This window comes from Topomyia yanbarensis, chromosome 3 (assembly GCF_030247195.1).
Source record: "Topomyia yanbarensis strain Yona2022 chromosome 3, ASM3024719v1, whole genome shotgun sequence".
NCBI lineage: Eukaryota > Metazoa > Arthropoda > Insecta > Diptera > Culicidae > Topomyia > Topomyia yanbarensis.
Genome location: NC_080672.1, coordinates 208,420,586 through 208,442,492, shown reverse-complemented (window position 1 = coordinate 208,442,492; position 21,907 = coordinate 208,420,586). Strand labels below are relative to the sequence as shown.

The 21,907-nt window shown below is 40.8% G+C and overlaps 1 protein-coding gene across 1 annotated transcript; it reads right to left on the bottom strand.

The window, feature by feature from the left end:
- Positions 1-20,520: 20,520 nt before the first annotated feature.
- Positions 20,521-21,318, bottom strand: LOC131687603 (uncharacterized). Its single transcript, XM_058971688.1, has one exon. It carries the CDS (start codon positions 21,316-21,318, stop codon positions 20,521-20,523), a length of 798 nt encoding a protein of 265 aa, XP_058827671.1.
- Between the last annotated feature and the right edge of the window lie 589 nt (positions 21,319-21,907).

Sequence of the window (21,907 nt, the reverse complement as noted above, 5' to 3'; positions counted from 1 at the left end):
GAGGTATTTCACCAGGTCAAGCCATTGTGCACCAGTCCACCAGCCTAAGACGAGGCGAAACCCCTGCTCAAGCAATTCCGCACGAGACAATAGCGAGACAATTGACTGAATAAATTAGTGCAGCGTAGGTATTTTTTCGTTCGTATTTGTAAACGCAAATGAATCAAGCAAAATACACGGTGTTACATAGCGGTACTTTCCGAGCCCCAGCTCGATTGGAATTACATTTGGTGCGCTCTTTGGTACTTTGTGATCAGCTGTTCTTTAGAAAATCTGTGAACAGTTGATCTGCCCATAACAGCATAAGAGTCCCATGTTGAAAAACAGCAAGCCGAGAAAAACGCTAATCAAGATTGTCCCATCCATTGAGCCAAATGGATGGGACAACCATGTTTTGGTATTTTTTTATATTTTCTGATCAAACCCGGTAATCTTATTTGTGCAGTGTGATTCAGTGGTGATACAGAATACAATCCAACGAATAACTCATTTTCGACAAAAATCCACATGGGACTCTTATGCGTTTATGGGCAGTGATCCGCCAAGTAAACAAAGAGCGCACCAAATGTAATTCTGGTCAAGCAGGGGCTCCGAAAGTACCGCTATGTAACGCAGCGTATTTGGCTTAATAGTTCAGATTATCCGTTCGCTGATATAGTAAGAGATTTGCAATATGTGTTCTAATTGATGTTAATATTCAGATTTCTTGCTTGCCAGAGGACACTACTCCATCCTGAAAAGAAGCTCGTCGACTCAAAGGAAGTCTCTAAACAGATCCTAAATCCCGTCAGTGTGCCAAATGTCGCAGCTGCAACATTCCGCGACGTCATATGTTGGTTGCTTGTTCATGTCTCACTCTCATCACTCTCAGGAAGCCGGAGTCAGCTGGAGGTTACATAGCTTGAACTACAGGTAATGAATATTTTTAATTAATCCATTCACTGTTTAACCTGAACCTGTTATCAAATATTGTTAAATAACAGTGAAGAAACATCGATATCTCCTTCACAGCCAAGACGACGTTCAAACGTAGTGCCGATTCTACAAATAGAAGTTTCCCTTTATCAAGGGATAAACAGCAGTAGCCGAGATAGTTTTAATATGGATACCAGCAAAACACTCTACATTGAGATTCCGGAGTCGTTAATTAGTGGAATTCTCATCGATACGCTCTACCGTATCACCCGAAATCGTCCAATGATGAACAAAACACTCCAATGAAAGGGCAATAAGAGAAAACATCGTGTAAAAATGGCAGATTTTAGGATCCTTTCAATGCCCGACCGTGGTTTAGCAAAGCTCGGGCTTGATGTGAGTGGAAATGGAAAACGTTTACAAAACTTGGTAAGTATCATGTAAACTGTTCACAGGTAACGACTATTGCAATTTAATAGCACCGTGTCTGAAGCCGTAACGTTCGAAGGGTGGTGCGTCGTAAAGTTCGGGACATTATATCGCCCAAGGGTGTGTCATAATATCCGAAGACTGTCGTCACATGTCATGAGCTTTATGACGCAGTTTTGTTATCCGACGCATATGAACTGTGTCATAATGTCCCTGTCGATGCTGATGCACTTAAAACAAAAAGTATGTTGAGTTCAATGTTGTCTTTATGTTAACGTATTTTGGTATGTACGGAATGCAGGTGCGATGGTGGTCAGAGGGGGTGGGTGACGGGTGGGGTAGAATAGGGGTGGTTATTGATGGGTATTGCAACACCCAAACGCATATTATCTAATTCTGAAATATGTCTGAAACTCGAGACTTCAGGAACTGTAGATAGTGGACAATATATTCAAATAATCTTTTAGTGGCCCTCAGAGATCTAGACCTGCAAAACGAAGTAATTTGATGTTTATTTTAATGGATTTATTTATACACTGAAAAAAATCCAAACGTTAATTCTATTAACTTCAAACCACTTAAAATCGATATGAAGAAGAATTGCTAATATTATCACGCACACACATACCTTCTATGCGTCAACTGTATAAACTATGTATGCGCACACACAAGTTATATGTGTGTATTGTTATAGAATCGGGTTTTATGTCGCTTAAAGTTATGAAATGTGAATGTAAGATTGATATTTCTTGTAAATACACATGTTGCAAGATTTGTTCGAGTAAAAAAACAGACCAGTTCCGAGTTCTTAAACCCCCTTTATTGTGGAAACGTACGGGTCGTATGAGGGTTAAAAAATTCCTACCGATACAATTTCATATTGGAATAGGAGTTTTCAAATTATTCGTTTTACTTACGTTTAGTGTTTATTTACTCTTTCTGGTTTCACAACCGTTCTAACGCTGCACGTGGGAGGGCTACAATACATATATTTTCTAGGTTATGTTTGCATGTTCTAGTTTTAGTTGTAAGTATCATGTTACCCTTCGCAGTCTTCAACGATAATTGGGCAATCAATAATTTTAAGCACATAAAGATATATCGTTCACCTAGTTTAAGTAATCAATTCAATAAGTATAGTTTTAAATGGTTATTTTATAAGTTCTCACCTCGCCTTTAACAATATACTTTAGGTTCAACTTTAGATATAAGAATTCACCTTTAGATGTAAGAATTTCACTTTTTTAGATATAATATTTCAACTTCTCCAATACTATTAGATTTAGCGTAGTTCTTAGATAAGTATAATATAATTAAGTATAATTAGCACTATCATCCAACGCTCTCGCTCGCCAAATGTTCAATTTTCCTCATCATGCGAACTGACGTTTAGACCAAGATGTAAGTTGGGTGTAGGTGCGCGCATTCAGGGTATTCGATTGGAGGTTCGCCGCAACTGAATTTGCGGCATTCCCCCCAGTACGTCGCGGTCATTGAGTCGACTTACTTGGGTTTGAACCGACATCCAAAACAGCAATTTTAACAGCCGGCCTCTCGTACAATCGATATGCCGTCTGGATAGTGGCTCGACGAACTTGGCCATCTGCTGATCGAGCAACGGCTACAACTCGTTCTTTTGGCCAACAACTTCGCGGAAGGTTGTTGTCAACGATGATTGCTATATCTCCTTTTACTATCGGTTTGACTGGCTGATACCACTTTGTTCGGCGTGTTAAGGTCGGGAGGTATTCAGCAATCCACTTCTGCCAAAATTCGTTGGCGTACAGCTGAGACATCTTCCACGATTGGCCAAGAACTACTGGCCTGTCGTCGAACGCGATCGGGGGCTTCGAACCGTTAGAAGAACCCAATAACAGGTGGTTTGGGGTAATGGGAGGACAATCTTCGGTATCTAATGGTACGTAGGTTAGTGGTCTAGAATTGATAATCATTTCAATCTCAAGTAACATGTTTCTCAAGATCTCATCGGTTGGTAGTCGGTTGGGCTTGATTTGTGCCAAGACCTTTTTTACCGACTGAACTAAACGTTTCCAACAACCACCGAAGTGTGGTGAAGCTGGAGGGTTGAAGGTCCATTTTGTATCCGGGCTGACGAAATGCTCCATTAGTTTGTTTTTGTTGACATGTTGTAAGGCTTCGCGCAATTCGCGATCGGCACCGACAAAATTAGTTCCTCGATCACTCACAATTTCGATTGGAGTTCCTCGACGTGCAACGAAGCTACGAAGTGCAAGTATGCACGAATTAGTGTCGAGAGAGTTTGCTAGCTCAATGTGCACAGCTCGAACCGTCAAGCATGTCATCAACACACCCCATCGTTTTTCTACTCTCCTACCAACAACCACTTGCATCGGTCCGAAATAGTCGATGCCTGTGTAGGAAAATGGTCGTACAAAGGCTGCTAAACGGGCTTCTATTACCGCTGCTTGCAACTCCAGGCGTGGTATAGACAAGTACTTCAGCGGAGCTACACGTTTTTTTGAACCAACCAACGCGCACTCGATCTTTCCGTTTTGTTCGAATCTCCAATTCCATTTTCGCTGGCATCAACAAAAATATGCAGCTGAACTACAGCAGTCTCGTCCAATCCTATGGTCTCTCGGTAACACCTTGGTATCTGGACTCGCTCAACCCGTGGAAGTACCTGGAGCCACAGAAGCCACTTCTCATGCAACTTTGCTGGAATTTCATCATCCCAAGAGACTCCAGAACGCCATATTTGTTGTAAGAGAACCTTTAAAAACATCAAAAAGTTCCCAATGAGGCCCAGCGGGTCATAGATCGTCATTAAGGTCCTCAGTACATCCCTCTTAGTAGGGGTTCTGTTTGCAGAGATTATCTCCTGATTGTATTTTGGCGATAGCTTAAAAGTAAACTTGTTAGTGGTAGTACACCACCACATCCCAAGTACCTTCTCCGTTGCCATGACAGAATACAGGTCCATGCACTTTTCTTCCTTCACGTTCTCATCCAGAGCTTCGAGCACCTTTTTGGAATTCGAATGCCAATTGCGGATTTCAAATCCGCCTTGCGAGTGTATGTAGCGTACATCTTTAGCCAAATTTACCGCGTCGTCCTCGAACTCCACGCTGGATAGCATGTCGTCAACGTAGTGCTCCTTATAGATGGCTTCAACTGCACGAGGAAATTGATGCTGGAACCTTTCTGCATTGTGATTTTTCACATACTGCGCGCTGCTGGGAGAGCAAGCTGTGTTGATCTGCCTCGTTAACCAATACTTGGTGAAACATCTCGCGGATGTCACCCGTAATACCAATTCGAAATTCACGGAAAGCACTGATGGAAGCGATGTTAACTGATCAGGTCCAGACAGTAAGAGTGAGTTAAGCGATATTCCCCCAACGGATGCCGCCGCATCCCAAACGATCCGCATCTTCCCTGGTTTGTGTGGATTAACAACTGGAAAATTGGAAGATACCATGTTCGAGGATGTTTCACTGCTGCTTCGCTAGATGTGAGTCGCCTGATATACCCTTTACGTTCGTATTCTTTAATCTTTGGCTCGACGAACTTGGCCATCTGCTGATCGAGCAACGGCTACAACTCGTTCTTTTGGACAACAACTTCGCGGAAGGTTGTTGTCAACGATGATTGCTATATCTCCTTTTGCTATCGGTTTGACTGGCTGATACCACTTTGTTCGGCGTGTTAAGGTCGGGAGGTATTCAGCAATCCACTTCTGCCAAAATTCGTTGGCGTACAGCTGAGACATCTTCCAGGATTGGCCAAGAACTACTGGCCTGTCGTCGAACGCGATCGGGGGCTTCGAACCGTTAGAAGAACCCAATAACAGGTGGTTTGGGGTAATGGGAGGACAATCTTCGGTATCTAATGGTACGTAGGTTAGTGGTCTAGAATTGATAATCATTTCAATCTCAAGTAACATGTTTCTCAAGATCTCATCGGTTGGTAGTCGGTTGGGCTTGATTTGTGCCAAGACCTTTTTTACCGACTGAACTAAACGTTCCCAACAACCACCGAAGTGTGGTGAAGCTGGAGGGTTGAAGGTCCATTTTGTATCCGGGCTGACGAAATGCTCCATTAGTTTGTTTTTGTTGACATGTTGTAAGGCTTCGCGCAATTCGCGATCGGCACCGACAAAATTAGTTCCTCGATCACTCACAATTTCGATTGGAGTTCCTCGACGTGCAACGAAGCTACGAAGTGCAAGTATGCACGAATTAGTGTCGAGAGAGTTTGCTAGCTCAATGTGCACAGCTCGAACCGTCAAGCATGTCATCAACACACCCCATCGTTTTTCTACTCTCCTACCAACAACCACTTGCATCGGTCCGAAATAGTCGATGCCTGTGTAGGAAAATGGTCGTACAAAGGCTGCTAAACGGGCTTCTATTACCGCTGCTTGCAACTCCAGGCGTGGTATAGACAAGTACTTCAGCGGAGCTACACGTTTTTTTGAACCAACCAACGCGCACTCGATCTTTCCGTTTTGTTCGAATCTGCAATTCCATTTTCGCTGGCATCAACAAAAATATGCAGCTGAACTACAGCAGTCTCGTCCAATCCTATGGTCTCTCGGTAACACCTTGGTATCTGGACTCGCTCAACCCGTGGAAATACCTGGAGCCACAGAAGCCACTTCTCATGCAACTTTGCTGGAATTTCATCATCCCAAGAGACTCCAGAACGCCATATTTGTTGTAAGAGAACCTTTAAAAACATCAAAAAGTTCCCAATGAGGCCCAGCGGGTCATAGATCGTCATTAAGGTCCTCAGTACATCCCTCTTAGTAGGGGTTCTGTTTGCAGAGATTATCTCCTGATTGTATTTTGGCGATAGCTTAAAAGTAAACTTGTTAGTGGTAGTACACCACCACATCCCAAGTACCTTCTCCGTTGCCATGACAGAATACAGGTCCATGCACTTTTCTTCCTTCACGTTCTCATCCAGAGCTTCGAGCACCTTTTTGGAATTCGAATGCCAATTGCGGATTTCAAATCCGCCTTGCGAGTGTATGTAGCGTACATCTTTAGCCAAATTTACCGCGTCGTCCTCGAACTCCACGCTGGATAGCATGTCGTCAACGTAGTGCTCCTTATAGATGGCTTCAACTGCACGAGGAAATTGATGCTGGAACCTTTCTGCATTGTGATTTTTCACATACTGCGCGCTGCTGGGAGAGCAAGCTGTGTTGATCTGCCTCGTTAACCAATACTTGGTGAAACATCTCGCGGATGTCACCCGTAATACCAATTCGAAATTCACGGAAAGCACTGATGGAAGCGATGTTAACTGATCAGGTCCAGACAGTAAGAGTGAGTTAAGCGATATTCCCCCAACGGATGCCGCCGCATCCCAAACGATCCGCATCTTCCCTGGTTTGTGTGGATTATCAACTGGAAAAATTGGAAGATACCATGTTCGAGGATGTTTCACTGCTGCTTCGCTAGATGTGAGTTGCCTGTTATACCCTTTACGTTCGTATTCTTTAATCTTCGCCTTCAATGTATCAGCTAGTTTGGTGTCGCGACTCATCCGCCTCTCAAGGCAACTAAGCCGTTTCAGAGCCATTCCTTTACTATCCGGCAATCGGGCATCGTCGAAACGCCATAGAAGGCCGGTCTCGTGGCGTTCACCCACCAGGAAGGTGCGGGTAGCAAGAAGTCTTCTGGCTCGTTCATCGTCTCCGGAAAGCAGCTATTTGGTTGCTTTTGAAATTCCCAAACTCTCGATGGAGAAGTATTCCTTAAGTGCGACATTTAGATTGTTGTCTGATTCCACGTTGCATGGACAAATATGAAAGCTATAGTGATAAAACGTTGATACAATATGTCTAGGCGCTATCCCACAAGGTCCATACAATAACCATCCAAGACGCGTTTTCGCCGCTACTGGGTGATTTGTTTCTCCTTCTCTACTGTCTACGGCATGACCTAGACGACAATTGTCGATTCCGATCAAGATTCGTGGAGAGATAGATGTATAGGACTTGGTGGGAATTCCTTTTGGATGTGGATATCGAGTTGACATCTGTTCAATCGAAATAGATTGAGGTGGAAGAGCTAGCTTCCGAACAGTATGTAGTTTCGGTATATCGTAGATTCTACTTCCGCTGTGAACACCTGAAATCTTAACGGCCAACTGAACGGATTCGTTTTCATTACGCTGCTGCCCAGCCGTCCAATTAAGACACAGAGGATGTGGTGTTCCTTCTAAGTTCAACTCTTGAAGTAAACTGTGTTCCATAAACGTAGCAGACGAACCGTCGTCTAGAAAGGCATATGTCCTTACTGTCACACCGCGGCCGTAGAGTATGATTGGGATATATCTAAACAGAATCATCCCTGTCGCATTCGAATGAACATTGCAGTTTTGCGCCGTTGCTCCTTCATGCGGAGTGCTAACCATAGTGGTTTTTTGGTATCTTGCATCGTCATGCAGTAATCTGTTGTGCATAAACTGACATCCACCTTTGCCACACGGTGTCTTCACTGAACAAGCACCGAAATGTCTTTGCAAACATTTTCTACATAACTCATGTTGCTTTAGAATGGACCACCGAGATCCGATATCCATTGCTTGAAACCTCCTACACATATCGGGGGAGCTACAGGTTTCTTTACAAACTACACACCGTTTAGTCGGATCTCGTTGAGTTCCCTTAGACATCCCCTGAAATATAGGTTTGTCGTGCTCTACATCCAACTCACTATGCACATTGAGAAAGTTATCCTCCTTCCTACCTCTTCTGTCTGATCTAGACGCTACATAAGACTGTCCGCCTACCGTGGGTATTGTGACGGTGCAAGCTGCTTCCACCAACTTTTCCAGCCAATCGCCGAGATCCGACAGGGTAACCGTGGAAAACGTCTGTCGATGCATAGCCCAGTTTAGTTTAATCGTGGCAGGCAGTCGGTCCACCAGCTCCTGAAGTAGTGCAACATTACAAAGATGTTCCGCCAACCCACACGCCTTGATAGTAGCACACATATTTTTCACAGCAACTCCAAAATCAATCAATGTAGATAACCTTTCTACTCGTGGTGACGGCAAATCCCGTATTTTAGTAATCAATGAATGAACTATTACTTCGGGTCGTCCAAACAAGGTTCGTAGAGTTGTGATTACTCCGCTCATGTTCGACGGATGAACTCCGCGCTGCCTCGAGAGCCTTGCCCTTCAGGCTGCGCTGAAGACGTAGCAAATTTTCCTCATCGCTGTAACCGCACATTCTCGAAGTACTTTCGAAGCTCGCATAGAAAAGAGGCCACACCTCGGGATTTCCAGAAAATATGGGTAAATCTCTAGGGACAGCTTGCCTTGCTGCCAACTGGTTCCAACTAAGATCCAAACCGGAGCGATTAGAAAGTGAATGCCGATAATCTGTCTCAATTTCTTCATCCGACCGCTCAAACTCATCTGCGTTTGGGTTCAATTCAGGTGTGCGTTCTCCTGTTGCTGCACCAGCTAATCCGAGTCTTTGCAATAGAGCGCACCGTTCCTCTAAATGCTTGCTTTCCAAAGCTTGTTTCTCCGCTAATAGCCTGAGCTCTTCATCAACGCGGCTCTTATACAAGGTACCTGCACTAATAGCTGTAGAATTTGCTTTTGGAATTGTGCACTTTGATTCACCTTTTGCATGTATATCTGTCTGTTGGATTTTTCGCCCTTCATCTGGCTTTGTCGAATCGAATCGGTCGTACTGACGTCTCAGTGCTTCCTGTATCCAGCTATCTTTTTTCCGTAAAACCTGCTCGAGAATCTTTTGTTGATCATCGAATCTCCGTTGCAATAGCTCCAACTGTACACGAAGCTGATTGTCATAACCTGCCTGATTGTGTATCAAAGGGTTACCTTCTGTGGTAATTGGTGATGAATTTCCACCGGCGACTTGAAACATTGTGCACTTCTCACAACTCCAATCTCGGTTTTGGACACTCTCGTCTACACCAACACACTTGAAATGAAACCACTTCATGCATGCATCGCATGCCACCATCCGACTGTTATCCGGCGATTTGCAAATAATGCAACTGACCTCGTACGCGGGATACTCAGGAAGAGGCACCGGAGAAACAGGATTCTTCTTCGAACCACCACCTTTATGTGACATCGTACCGTACCTATTCTAGCCACCCGATCGTGTAAACGAATTTTTTAATTTGTTGCGAGATTTGTTCGAGTGAAAAAACAGACCAGTTCCGAGTTCTTAAACCCCCTTTATTGTGGAAACGTACGGGTCGTATGAGGGTTAAAAAATTCCTACCGATACAATTTAATATTAGAATAGGAGTTTTCAAATTATTCGTTTTACTTACGTTTAGTGTTTAGTTACTCTTTCTAGTTTCACAACCGTTCTAACGCTGCACGTGGGAGGGCTACAATACATATATTTTCTAGGTTAGCTTTGCATGTTCTAGTTTTAGTTGTGAGTATCATGTTACCCTTCGCAGTCTTCAACGATAATTAGGCAATCAATAATTTTAAGCACATAAAGATATATCGTTCACCTAGTTTAAGTAATCATTTCAAAAAGTATAGTTTTAAATAGTTATTTTACAAGTTCTCACCTCGCCTTTAACAATATACTTTAGGTTCAACTTTAGATATAAGAATTCAACCTTTAGATGTAAGAATTTCACTTTTTTAGATATAATATTTCAACTTCTCCAATACTATTAGATTTAGCGTAGTTCTTAGATAAGTATAATATAATTAAGTATAATTAGCACTATCATCCAACGCTCTCGCTCGCCAAATGTTCAATTTTCCTCATCATGCGAACTGACGTTTAGACCAAGATGTAAGTTGGGTGTAGGTGCGCGCATTCAGGGTATTCGATTGGAGGTTTGCCGCAACTAAATTTGCGACAAACATATTAGGCTTATGAGCCAGCAACTGGTGTCTATATGCCACCGCTAATTGCAAAAATTTATGTGTCAAATCAATAGGCATAACGTTTACATTTTTATCAGTGTAGGGGACATCCCTGTGACCACAATAATGAACCTGTAACTCCGGAACTGGAAGTTCGATAAACAATATAACCGCGGTGTCGATGTAGGACTATTCTTTGGCGTTTCATATCTTTAGAATTCTGCTTGTATCTCTTTCGAACGACTAAATTTACACATTAAGTCCGATTCACCGGGCTCCGGGTGAAACAATTTTATTACCGAGTTCTCCGCATAATATATATATATATATATATATATATATATATATATATATATATATATATATATATATATATATATATATATATATATATATATATATATATATATATATATATATATATATATATATATATATATATATATATATATATATATATATATATATATATATATATATATATATATATATATATATATATATATATATATATATATAAACATTCTGTCAATAAGAGTTGATTGTCTTCGGTAAATTTCTGTCATACAGGAAACGGTTTGTACTGCTTTTAAAGCATTCAGAATTGCTGCACCCTTCTTAAAGTGAACAAGGTACAGACAGTCGCGATACGATTTGTTGACATCCTTCCTCACCATGGGATAAATATTCAATGGTTGTAGCTTGTAGCGGTCTCTCAGCTCATTCACGATTTCCTTGCTGTCCATAATTGACAGGCCACGTACGACTGCCTTGAACGGCTTTTCCGATGCCCCGTCCTAAGAAAAATATTCCACTCCGACCTGATCGAGGTAGTTCCAAACTCGTTGATACTCATCTTAGGTTCGCACCATGATTTAGAGGCCAATACCACTTAGCTTGTATTCCGCTTTTATGCCGCCTGCAAAAACTCTCCTCAGCGAGGAGAGATGAATCAATTTTACCACCAACAGTGGAGGTTTGGTAACGATTTCTTATTGTGGACCACGAAAGCCGTTAAGATCGCTGACGTTCATCATAGTCTTTGCTTGACTTCTTCTGATGCTCCTACCCAGTCAAACCATTCGAAATTTTATTCGGAATCCTGAATGGAACCAGTATGGAACAACAATGCAACAACCGATTTAGTCGGAATCGGTTGTTGCATTTGAGTTGGAAACCATACTGACTATTCAGAAATCCGAACCGGTTCCGGAATGAGTTTAACTGGGTAGCAGCCGCCCCGAGGGGAACGACACGCCGTGATTTGTTTATCAAATAAACTTATAATTTAAAATTCTGATTAGATTTATAAAAATTGGTATTGGTTAGATCAAAATGGATTCGAATTTCCGACATTACTTGATAATGGTTTGGAATGGCCGAGGATAGTTTGAAATGTGTCATAAAAAATAAATTGAATTGCTCGAATTTCACGTTTTGAATTTCAGTGCTCGATAAAATCAAAACAAAACATTGCCAGCAGCATAACTACAGGAACAAATCAAAACAGAAACATAAATTTTGTTGCCACCCACTGAGACGTCCAAAAAATTGTTTCAAAATCGTTCAACACGGGTCCGAAGATGGACGTTTGTTGAACGATTATTTGTACGTTGTCCAAATTGGTCCAACGAACGTCCTTTATTGGACGATTTTGAAACCAACCGTTCTTAGAGGGCAGAATTATTGATCGTTTCGAAAATAGAGCATGCAGAGTTGCCAGTTGCATCAAATTGATCGGAATTCGAGCAAAATTGGATTGAGATTTGTCAAATTTGTTAAATTTTTTTCAAATATTTTAGCAATACTCAATGTGATAGAAAATTGTATAAATTTTCTAAAATTCCGACTCAATCGGTTGCAGAATCGGTTGTTGAATTTAAGTTGGAATTCATACTGACTCCATGCATGATTCCGAATCAAATTCCGAATGGTTTGAACGGGCGATTGCGCGGAATGCGTTGACGCCACATCGACAACGGGAGGATTATTTAAGTTGCAGGGCACAGGAGCGAGGGATTGCCCTTCCTATGATCATTCTCAGGGATAGACCGTTCCAACATCAATTTATGGTCTTGTCAAATTTTGGTCTTGTCAAACTGCAAATGACGTGAAAACCCAAGATGGTACCAGATAAGGTATAGGCATACGTAAAGGGAGAGTTTTGGTTTTACGATTGGCAAGATCGACATTGCGTGAACACTGATTCACTTCCCAAAAAAGAGGTTAATAAAAACGAAATTAATTAAAACAATGTTTTGAATATAGAAACTAGTGCTTTCAGCCTCTCAAAGCGTTTGCCACCAAAAATATTATTGTACACACATGCATACACCTTATGCAGATTGTCTTGAATCTGTTTTGTGTTTGTCAAATCTGCCACTCTTCTTATTCTTACCCGGACACGCTCTTTTTCCCTTTGGGGCAGACCCTCGCACAGGAGGGGTGCTCACGGCAGTATCGTAAAGAAAGACGTAAGTCCTATGTCATAATCAATTGCAGCTCATGGGATCGCTTTACCGTTCATTTCAAACTAAGATTGTGTAAATCGGTTCAGCCATCTCTAAGAAAGTTGAGTGACATTATTTAACACACACATACGCACACACACGCACGCACCCTCATATACAGACATATTGCGATTTCGACGAACTGAATCGAATGGTGTATTCTGCCGTTCTACGCCCAATTGCCCCATGTTGCAAAACTGGCAACTGAGAAAAACGCGATTGAAGATGAAAATTGTATTAGCAATCTGGAGGCAAACGGTGACACAAATAAAGCTGTCTATCGTTTTCAATATAATTAGTAGACTGGTTCAACTTTTGACTTTTAGTTCCACCAGGCTTTACTGATTTCTTTTATGGCCCTTAGTAATTGTGCAAATTTTGGTACCGATCGGTTGTGTCTACGGACCCTCCAAAAATTTCAATGTTTATATGGAATTTAGCATGGAAAATCTAAAAATATTCTTCTACTGAACACATTCGTGGAACATTGTCAGTTTGTGAAAATTCGCTGAGAAAAGTTATTAACTAAAGAAGTAGCATCCCTAATAAAAAAAATTATACACGAACTTTAACCCATATAATCCAACGATTCCACATATTGTTTGGATTATACCCTGAACATGTCGTTAGGCTTTTGGATAATAAAATGTTTACTAGGGATGACTTTAAAACAAGTGGATTTTATTATTAATCATAGCAACCCTGTTTGAATAGCTGTTTGGGAGGTCCGTAGACACAACCGATCGGTACCAAAATTTGCACAATTACTTAGGGCCATAAAAGGAATCAGTAAAGCCTGGTGGAGCTAAAAGTAAAAAAATGAACCACTAATAATCAGTCCAGTTTTTTATTATAGAAATCCAATTATCGTTAGTTTTTACGAAAAATGTTAAGTGGGACTATTATGCCGAGAAATCGCACAGAAACCAAAAAATTCTATGCATATCAGTCCCACCACGATCTATACAAACGATGTTCATAACTCACTTTTTTTACAAAAGTGTGTCGTGAGATTTTTTTGTTACTCAGGAGCTTTTTTGCTTCATCAAAATCGAAAATAGTGTTAAGTGTCTATTTTTACCCTATTTAGGAGGATACCTCACATATTCATTAATTACTCTACCTTCACTCGATGGAGTGCGTATAATTTGGCATCAGCAACTTTGTTTCGTTCTTAAGAACCAATCATTACTGTTATTGTAACACAAATGGCCTAAAAACGATGAAATGCTAGTGTATGATCGCCAGAGATGCCAGGTACTTTTTTCAAATGTCTGCAATAATAATTTTAAAAGTCTGGGAAGAACAAAAAATGTCAGGAAAGCTAGTGTAACCAAAAGCCTTTATATTCAAAAATCTGCAAATATCTGCAAATATCTGCAACCAAACTAAAAAATCTGCAAATATCTGCAACCAAACTAAAAAATCTGCAAATATCTGCGTCATCGAAAAAATCTGCAGCTTAAATTAAAAGTCTGCGAATTTGCAGACTTGTCTGCAAATCTGGCATCTCTGATGATCGCAACGAAAGCTTGAATCACCCCAATTGTCACCCTACACTCAAAAAAAAATATCACTTATTAATCACATGCAAAAACATATAAATATTTTCCATAATACTTTTCACGTAAATATTACATGTTTCACACATAGAAAACATTGTTGTCAATCTAATTAAAATCAGTGTCGACTGCATGTATATTTCAAGTGAAGCTTATTTCCCTTCCATAGGAATTTCACATACTTTCCAGAATAAATCCATATATGTTTTATGCGATTTTCATGTGATTAGTAGCTGCATTTAAAATAGCATTCCAATGCTTTTCTTGTGTGTTTAAAAAGAGTGGGAAACTGTGAATAAAGACATAGGCATTGAATTTTATTGTAAGGCATCTTATATTTACGTTATTTGCTTATAATTTATAGCATCTCCAATTAGAGCCGGATGCATGGTAATCCTTTGTGCTGAGAAAATCAGCAAACTTCGTCGCTGTTTCCGTTGGTTCCTATAACGCTTACAGTTTGTTTTCATTTCCGCATTCTGAAATATAAATTCATTTTATTGGTATTGCTCCTTATGTACATAATCGATTAAATTTACTTTTACATACCTACAGAAAAGAGTTCGAGTATCGCCGGTCGTAAATTATTTGCCTAGTACGTGAAACCATATTGAAACTAAACATTTTTCACATCGTATATTCACGTAATATTCATGTTCTTTACACATAACACTTAAGTATGTGACAATCACATAGAATATATGTTTGGTAAACTTGAAAATCATTAGTAGCGTATTTGAAATTCATTAATATTGGTATGAATAATAAATGCTGCACATGAATCTAATGTGATTGATTATTTATCATATTTACGTGCTTTTTCACTTGAAATTTATATGATTTTTTGGCTCAGTGTACCATTTGACCCAACGTGTTGAACAAAGATAGCACACGCTGCACTAACCACCCGCATAAACGAGAACAATAAATGGATTATTTGTACTATAGTTTTTTTCACAATTTGACATATTGTGATTCGACAATAAACACGCCACACCGTAAATTGTTTCCGTCATTTGGGGTATTGTTTTCAGCCGGATAACAATTTGGGGAATATGGCGTTAGGTTATGTTACAATACAAAAACGACGATTTTTTTCGAACATTTTTTTCGTGAACTATACATGTACAATACCACAAATAGTCGCTTAGTTTCGAGTTTCTACTATTTCTCGAATAGTTCAAATATAGCTTTAGTTTGTTTTTTGTTATTATACTGGCCATGTCCACCATAGGTTACTATAATGCAACAATAGGACTTGTTGTGAAATCAAATTTAGGTTCAATGATCAATTTAGCAGAAGCGTGCAGAAGCTACTTTATCGACGCTGTCAAAAAGATTGGCAAAAGTAAAGATCCTTACAATGTTGGTATTTTCCGCATAGTTTTAGTATTTGTAACGCTCGCATATAGTATTAACTCTATCGATATTTAATAATCGAGATTTGATTACCTGCCGTCTGGAAAGTGTTGACATCAGTGGTACTGCCGCTTTATCCAATTGAACTATTTCCGCTATCGAGCAAAGAACACAATTTTCTTCATATTATTGTGAGCTCATCCCACCATCTTAAGCTGGGCAAATCGGAATTAGCTAGTACCGATAATTATGAGTGGCATAATGAATAACCATGACCATAGGAGAATAAAAACATACCATATCGCATATGGTTGAAACTACCATACAGGATGTGAACTTGTTCAAATATATTTGATTAATTTGAGTTGTTAATTTTATGTCCAACAGAGACAAGTTATCATCAGATAGTACAGTAGTACCTTAGATTGTACCATTATTTTGCCTAATTAATTCATAATTTTTTTTGTGCTTTTGCCATAACAAAAATTATTTGCTTAACATTATGATCATTTATTTTAGCAACCCCGCATAGCTAAAAACCATTTGACATAGTCCAAACAATACACCTGTGTTGTGGGATGTAGTAACCATTAGAGGTATTGCTTTTATAATGTTCCTACAATATGAACTTAGATTTTATTCAATGAGTATAACAATAGTTCTACAATATCCCCAATAGTAACTACCAATTGAATGGTTGAATTATAGTAAAACATTATCCAGTACCATATGTGATATTGTACATGTTGATGACCATGTTAATGATTCGAATGTTAAACAAACAATATCTGATATGGTTTCGCTAATAAACAAAACAGTAAATAGTCATTATGTGGGATTGTTGAAATATATTATAATGCACAATGACATCCTATCGTGTAAATATTTAGAACATAAAGCTTTTTTTTATTTCGATTTAGAGGTTTTAATCTTAAGGTCATTCGCCTGTTAGAAAAATCTCTTATGAAAAATTTCTAACCCTATGTGCGGGGTCGGGACTCGAACCCAGGTGCGCTACGTACAAGACAATCGATTTACCAATAAGCTACGCCCACCCCCAACATAAAGCTTATTATTTCTATTGCTATCATTAACATAAGGTTGGCCGAAATATTTTACCTGGGATTGAACTATTATCTGATATTGTAAATTTTTAGAGTACTTATGCAAAAAGTTTCAATAGAAATAATAAATTTATGTTCTAAATATTTACAAGAGAAGGGTTCCTAACACATTACAATATATTGCAACAATTTCACATAAGGTCTATTTACTGTATTGTTCATAAGCGAAACCATTTCAGATATTGTTTGTTTAACATTCGAACCATTAACGTGACCATCAACATGTACAATATCACATATGGTTACAGTACTGGATATTGTTCTTTTATAATTTAACCAATGCGTCGTTACTATTCGGGATATTGTAGATACCTATTTATTTATTTATTTATTTATTTATCGCACGCATCAACAGGCCGCACTCGGCCCCAATGATGGAAACTTAAACTAATTACATTTAAAAAACTGCAGGAATCGCTTTCTTAAAGATATCCGAGACAAATGAAAGTCGAACAGGTGCGACACACGATTGAAGAGGCGTTGTAGTCCCGTGATAGCGGCATTAGCTGTTTGAATAGTTCGTCGAAACGGCACTCTCAGAAGAACGTTTCCGCGTAACGTTCTGGACCTTACTTGGATGTTGACTCGCTCTAGTAAATCTGGAGAATCGATGCGTCCTGACAGAAGATCAGAGATGAATAAGGCTCTTGCAGTTTCTCTACGGCGCTGAAGGGTATCGAGCTGGATGAGTTGACACCGACTCTCGTAGCTTGGTAGACGAAAAGGATCGCGCCAAGGCAGGCGTCGAAGAGCATACCGTATAAATTTTCGTTGAACGCCTTCAATTCTATCGCTGCTGGTACATGTAATTCGGGTTCCAGACTGCCGAACAATACTCCAGCGTGGAGCGCACTAAAGAGCAGTAGAGGCTTTTGAGACAATAAATGTCTGTGAAGGATTTAGCCGTACGGAAGATGAAGCCCAGGCTTCGCGATGCTTTACCAAAAACATACGAAATGTGATTCTTAAATGTAAGTTTCGAATCTAACAGCACTCCAAGATCCTTAACGCAGCTCACCCGGGGAACAAGAGCTCCAGACAAGTTATATTCAAACTCAATGGGATCTTTTTTTCTGGCGAACGATATCACAGAACATTTCGCCGGATTCAGATTCATTCGGTTGTTTTCACACCATCTGCTGAAAGTGTCAAATTTCTGCTGCAAATAAAGTGCGTCCGTTCGGCTCTTAATTCTGTTGAAAATTTTCAGGTCATCTGCATACGACAACCGTGGCCCTTTCAGCTGATAGTTTACATCGTTGAAATAGAGAGTGGATATCAAAGGTCCGAGATGACTTCCTTGCGGAATTCCAGACGTTGCGGAGAATAGTTTGGAGTATGCATCACCTATGTTCACAGTGAGTTGACGGCCAACGAGATAGGATTGGAACCATCGCAGGAGTGATCCACTGAAGCCAAGTTTTTCCAATTTAGCGATTGCGATATCGTGATTGATTTTGTCAAAAGCTGCAGATAAGTCAGTATATATAACATCAGTTTGTTGATTCGCATCGAACCCTTCGGACACAAAAGAGGTTAGAGATAGTAGATTCGTCGACGTCGATCGATTCGGCATGAATCCATGTTGGTCTTTAGAAATATATTCCTTACAGTGAAAAAACACTGACTCCACCACGACTAACTCAAAAAGCTTGGAAATGGCACAGAGCGCAGAAATTCCTCTATAATTGTCAATGTTCCTCTTATCACCTTTTTGTGGACAGGAAAGATGAAAGCTGCTTTCCACAATTGAGGAAAAATCGTGGTTGTCAGTGACATTTTGAATAGTTGACAGAGTGGTTCCACCAAACCAGATATACACTTTTTCAAAAACACAGCAGTGACACCATCTGGCCCGGGAGATGACGATGCGTTAAGCTTGGATGCTGCTGATACAATATCCGAGTGCTGTACACGAATCTCATTCACTGACCGTTAGAGTTGGGCCACGCCGCTAGCTGCAACGTCAATCTGCTGCGAGGACAATGTCTCACTGACGAACACACTCGCAAATTTAGAGGCGAACAATTTGCATATGGCTTGTGAATCATGACCAGCTTCGCCATTCAAAAACATTGCAGAAGGCAAGCCGGTTTCTTTCCGCTGGTCATTGACGTATCTCCAAAACGATTTAGGATCCGACTTAAGCTTACGTTGCATTTTTCGTTGATAGTTTGAAAAACAAAAACTGTTCAGTTTTTTAAAATCGTTGTTGAGCCTTACATAATAAGCTCTCAGTGACAAGGTATGGCGTTTGGTAAACTTTCGTAATGCTGCTCTTTTTGCAGTTTTTAGCTGACGTAACTCGGCTGTCTGCCAGGGGTTCTTCGTTGATTACACTTTGGGACATGACGATCGATAAGGTAGCTCATTATATGGCAGAACGTTTCAGCGGCGGAGTTCACATCATCCTTGCTTAGCACAGAATCCCAGTTAATGCTTTGTAAAATATTCAGAATGCTGCTATAGTCGGCTCGCTTATAATTGTAACACACGGTGGGCACGTGGCTCGAAAACTTCATAGGCGGTACGTCCTGGAGTGTAAGATGTAGAGGCGGATGGTGGCGAACATACTTTACTAGCGGGGCGAGGGCGGTGGAAATATGCGGCAATTGATCTCTGGCATTAACGAAGCATAGATCTAAAATCCGGTCGTTCTCGTTCGTTGTGCTGTTAATCTGCAGAAGTGTAGCCGTGCTATAGCCATCCAGAAGAGTAATGCTGCCAGGATGAAAAACAGATTCGTCTGGGTCGAGTTGTAGAAATCCGTTATGAATGGAACGCCACTTTATTGTAGAAAGGTTGAAATCGCCGAGGATCATGATTTCGTCAGTGGGTTGCGCCATCGCAGCAACAGAAGTCAATGATTCAGAATGCAGAATCAACTAGTGCAGAGTCGCGAATTTTATCGGGAGGGAAATAAACCACACATATATATATAATGTTCGATTTCCCAATTTTATCGCTGCCCATACTTGTTCGATGCTGCTCCAAGCATCATTTGTTATGTGTTGAACTTTAATTCCACGACGCACAGCGAGCAAAACACCGCCTCCGGAGGATTTGTGGCTGTTGAGAGGACTCCGATCACATCTGAGAACCTCGTAGTCAGAGCAAATCACCTGGCTAGAAAGGGTCTGCTCATTTAGCCATGTTTCTGTCAATGCGATAATGTCGTAACAGCAGTCCGAGGTAGCTAGGCGATAGGTATTCGCACAGGAATTCATGCCACCCACATTTTGATAGTATAAATGGATGGGCGACGGTATTAGGCACGGAAGGCTGACCGGCACTCCTTGATTCCGTCGTCTGGAATGCACACCAGGGCGTCTGGAATGACTGCTAACAGCAGAAGGCGCGGGTGAACTGCATGAATTGGTAGCACCCGTGATGGAAGTTGGAGTGCTCCTCAGGAGGTTTCCAGCTGACGGCTGACATCGTTGACTTATTAATTGACAGTCGGAAGCATTCGAGCTAGAACAAGCAGTTCCATCAGGAAAAACGGTTGATTCATCAAAATTATTTTTAAAATACTTGCCAAAGAGGGCAATTTGGAAGTCCCCCTCTCCATTCCCAGACACAGGGCCGGGACGACTGAAGATACTGCTGACTGCGAGAGGCACGACTGTGCTGGGAGGATTGGGGGATTCCATATTGCTTTCTACGGTGCGTCCCGGTTGCCGTTGATCAACAGGCGAATTGTCGGTGCGTAGTCTAAAATAACTGCTATTTGCGATGGATTTATCCCAGTCGAGGTGTTTTCCGAAACCCCTGCTTCCCGTCATTAGTACGTTCTTGCCGAAAGTCGATGAACTCGCGGAAATACATCCCATCCGGCAAAGTTTCGGCATTGAGGGCCATTTCACGAAGTTTAGGGTCAACACCAATTTTGAAAGAAATGAAATTAAGCCCGCTCAAATTTGCGTCTTTTTTCACTAACTTCTTCACTTCGACCGGATCGTCCATTGAAAGGCACTCCTTAACCATAGCACCAACCTCGTCTTCAGAAACGGTGGTGGCAATTCGCGACAAATAAATCCAGCATTTACTAGTAGCGGGTTGAACAGTGATTGTGGGTACCTTTGCTACATCACCCTTTTTCTTGCCACACGTTAGGCTGGGGACATCGGATTTAGAAAGAGATTTATCATCCTCGGTCTCGCGAGCACGTTTGGCTCCAGCTCTATTTGGAACGGGCCATGAAATGGGAGTTGCAGGCAATGTCGTTGCGGATTCCACTGATTTTCTGGTTTTCTTCATTTCAGCCTTTAATGCTTCAAGCGCTGTTTTATGTGTGTCGGTCAGCAAACGGAACGCTTCGCTCAATGCTGTAAAAGCTGCATTCACTGCGGAGGATTTCATCAAATCCACACAGCTGTCGCAGAGCCAGAATATATTCGCTGAGTCGTTAATCATGTCCAATTTTGGACGAGTGAGCGTTGAACACGATAGATGCATGATTCTGTCGCAGAATCCTTGGCATTTAAGCTGATTCAAAGTGGTTACCGGCTCGGAGCACTGCAGGCAGATCGAATCCATTGCGAATCGCCTACAGGTAGGCAGCAGTAGCTACTTCGCGAATAAGCTTTCCCGATATGCATCCACGGTTTCACCACAAGGATTCTATCACTACCGACGACACTTTGGGAGAACAAAATGTTTGTCAATTGTCACCGCACGACCAAGAATCACAAATTATGAGTCAATTGATCAATAACTGCAGCTTAGGCGAGGGCACAAACTCTATTCTAAATGAAAAATCACTGAAAAAATACACAAAAAAACGATCCAAAATACGCGAACAAAAATAAACAAACTGATTCACAACAGTGCTACCAGAACTATTGTTATATTCATTGAATAAAACCAAAGTCCAAATTGTAGGAACAATACAAAAGTATCAGCTCTAATGGTTACTATATCCCATAATATAGGTTTATTGTTTGAGCTATGTGACAAATGGTTTTTAACTATGCGGGCAATGACTTCAAATGGGTAGCGTGATAATAGAAACATGGTGAAAACAGGCTCATTTTCCTAGATGCGTTCGCCATGTTATGCAAGCGACGAGAGTGACGAAGAGTTTTACAGAATTGTTCTCACTGCTGTAATTAATATTACCACGGTG

Bases quoted from the DNA above. Each gene is read 5' to 3' on its own strand.
- LOC131687603 (XM_058971688.1), bottom strand. From the start codon at position 21,318: ATGGATTCGATCTGCCTGCAGTGCTCCGAGCCGGTAACCACTTTGAAT.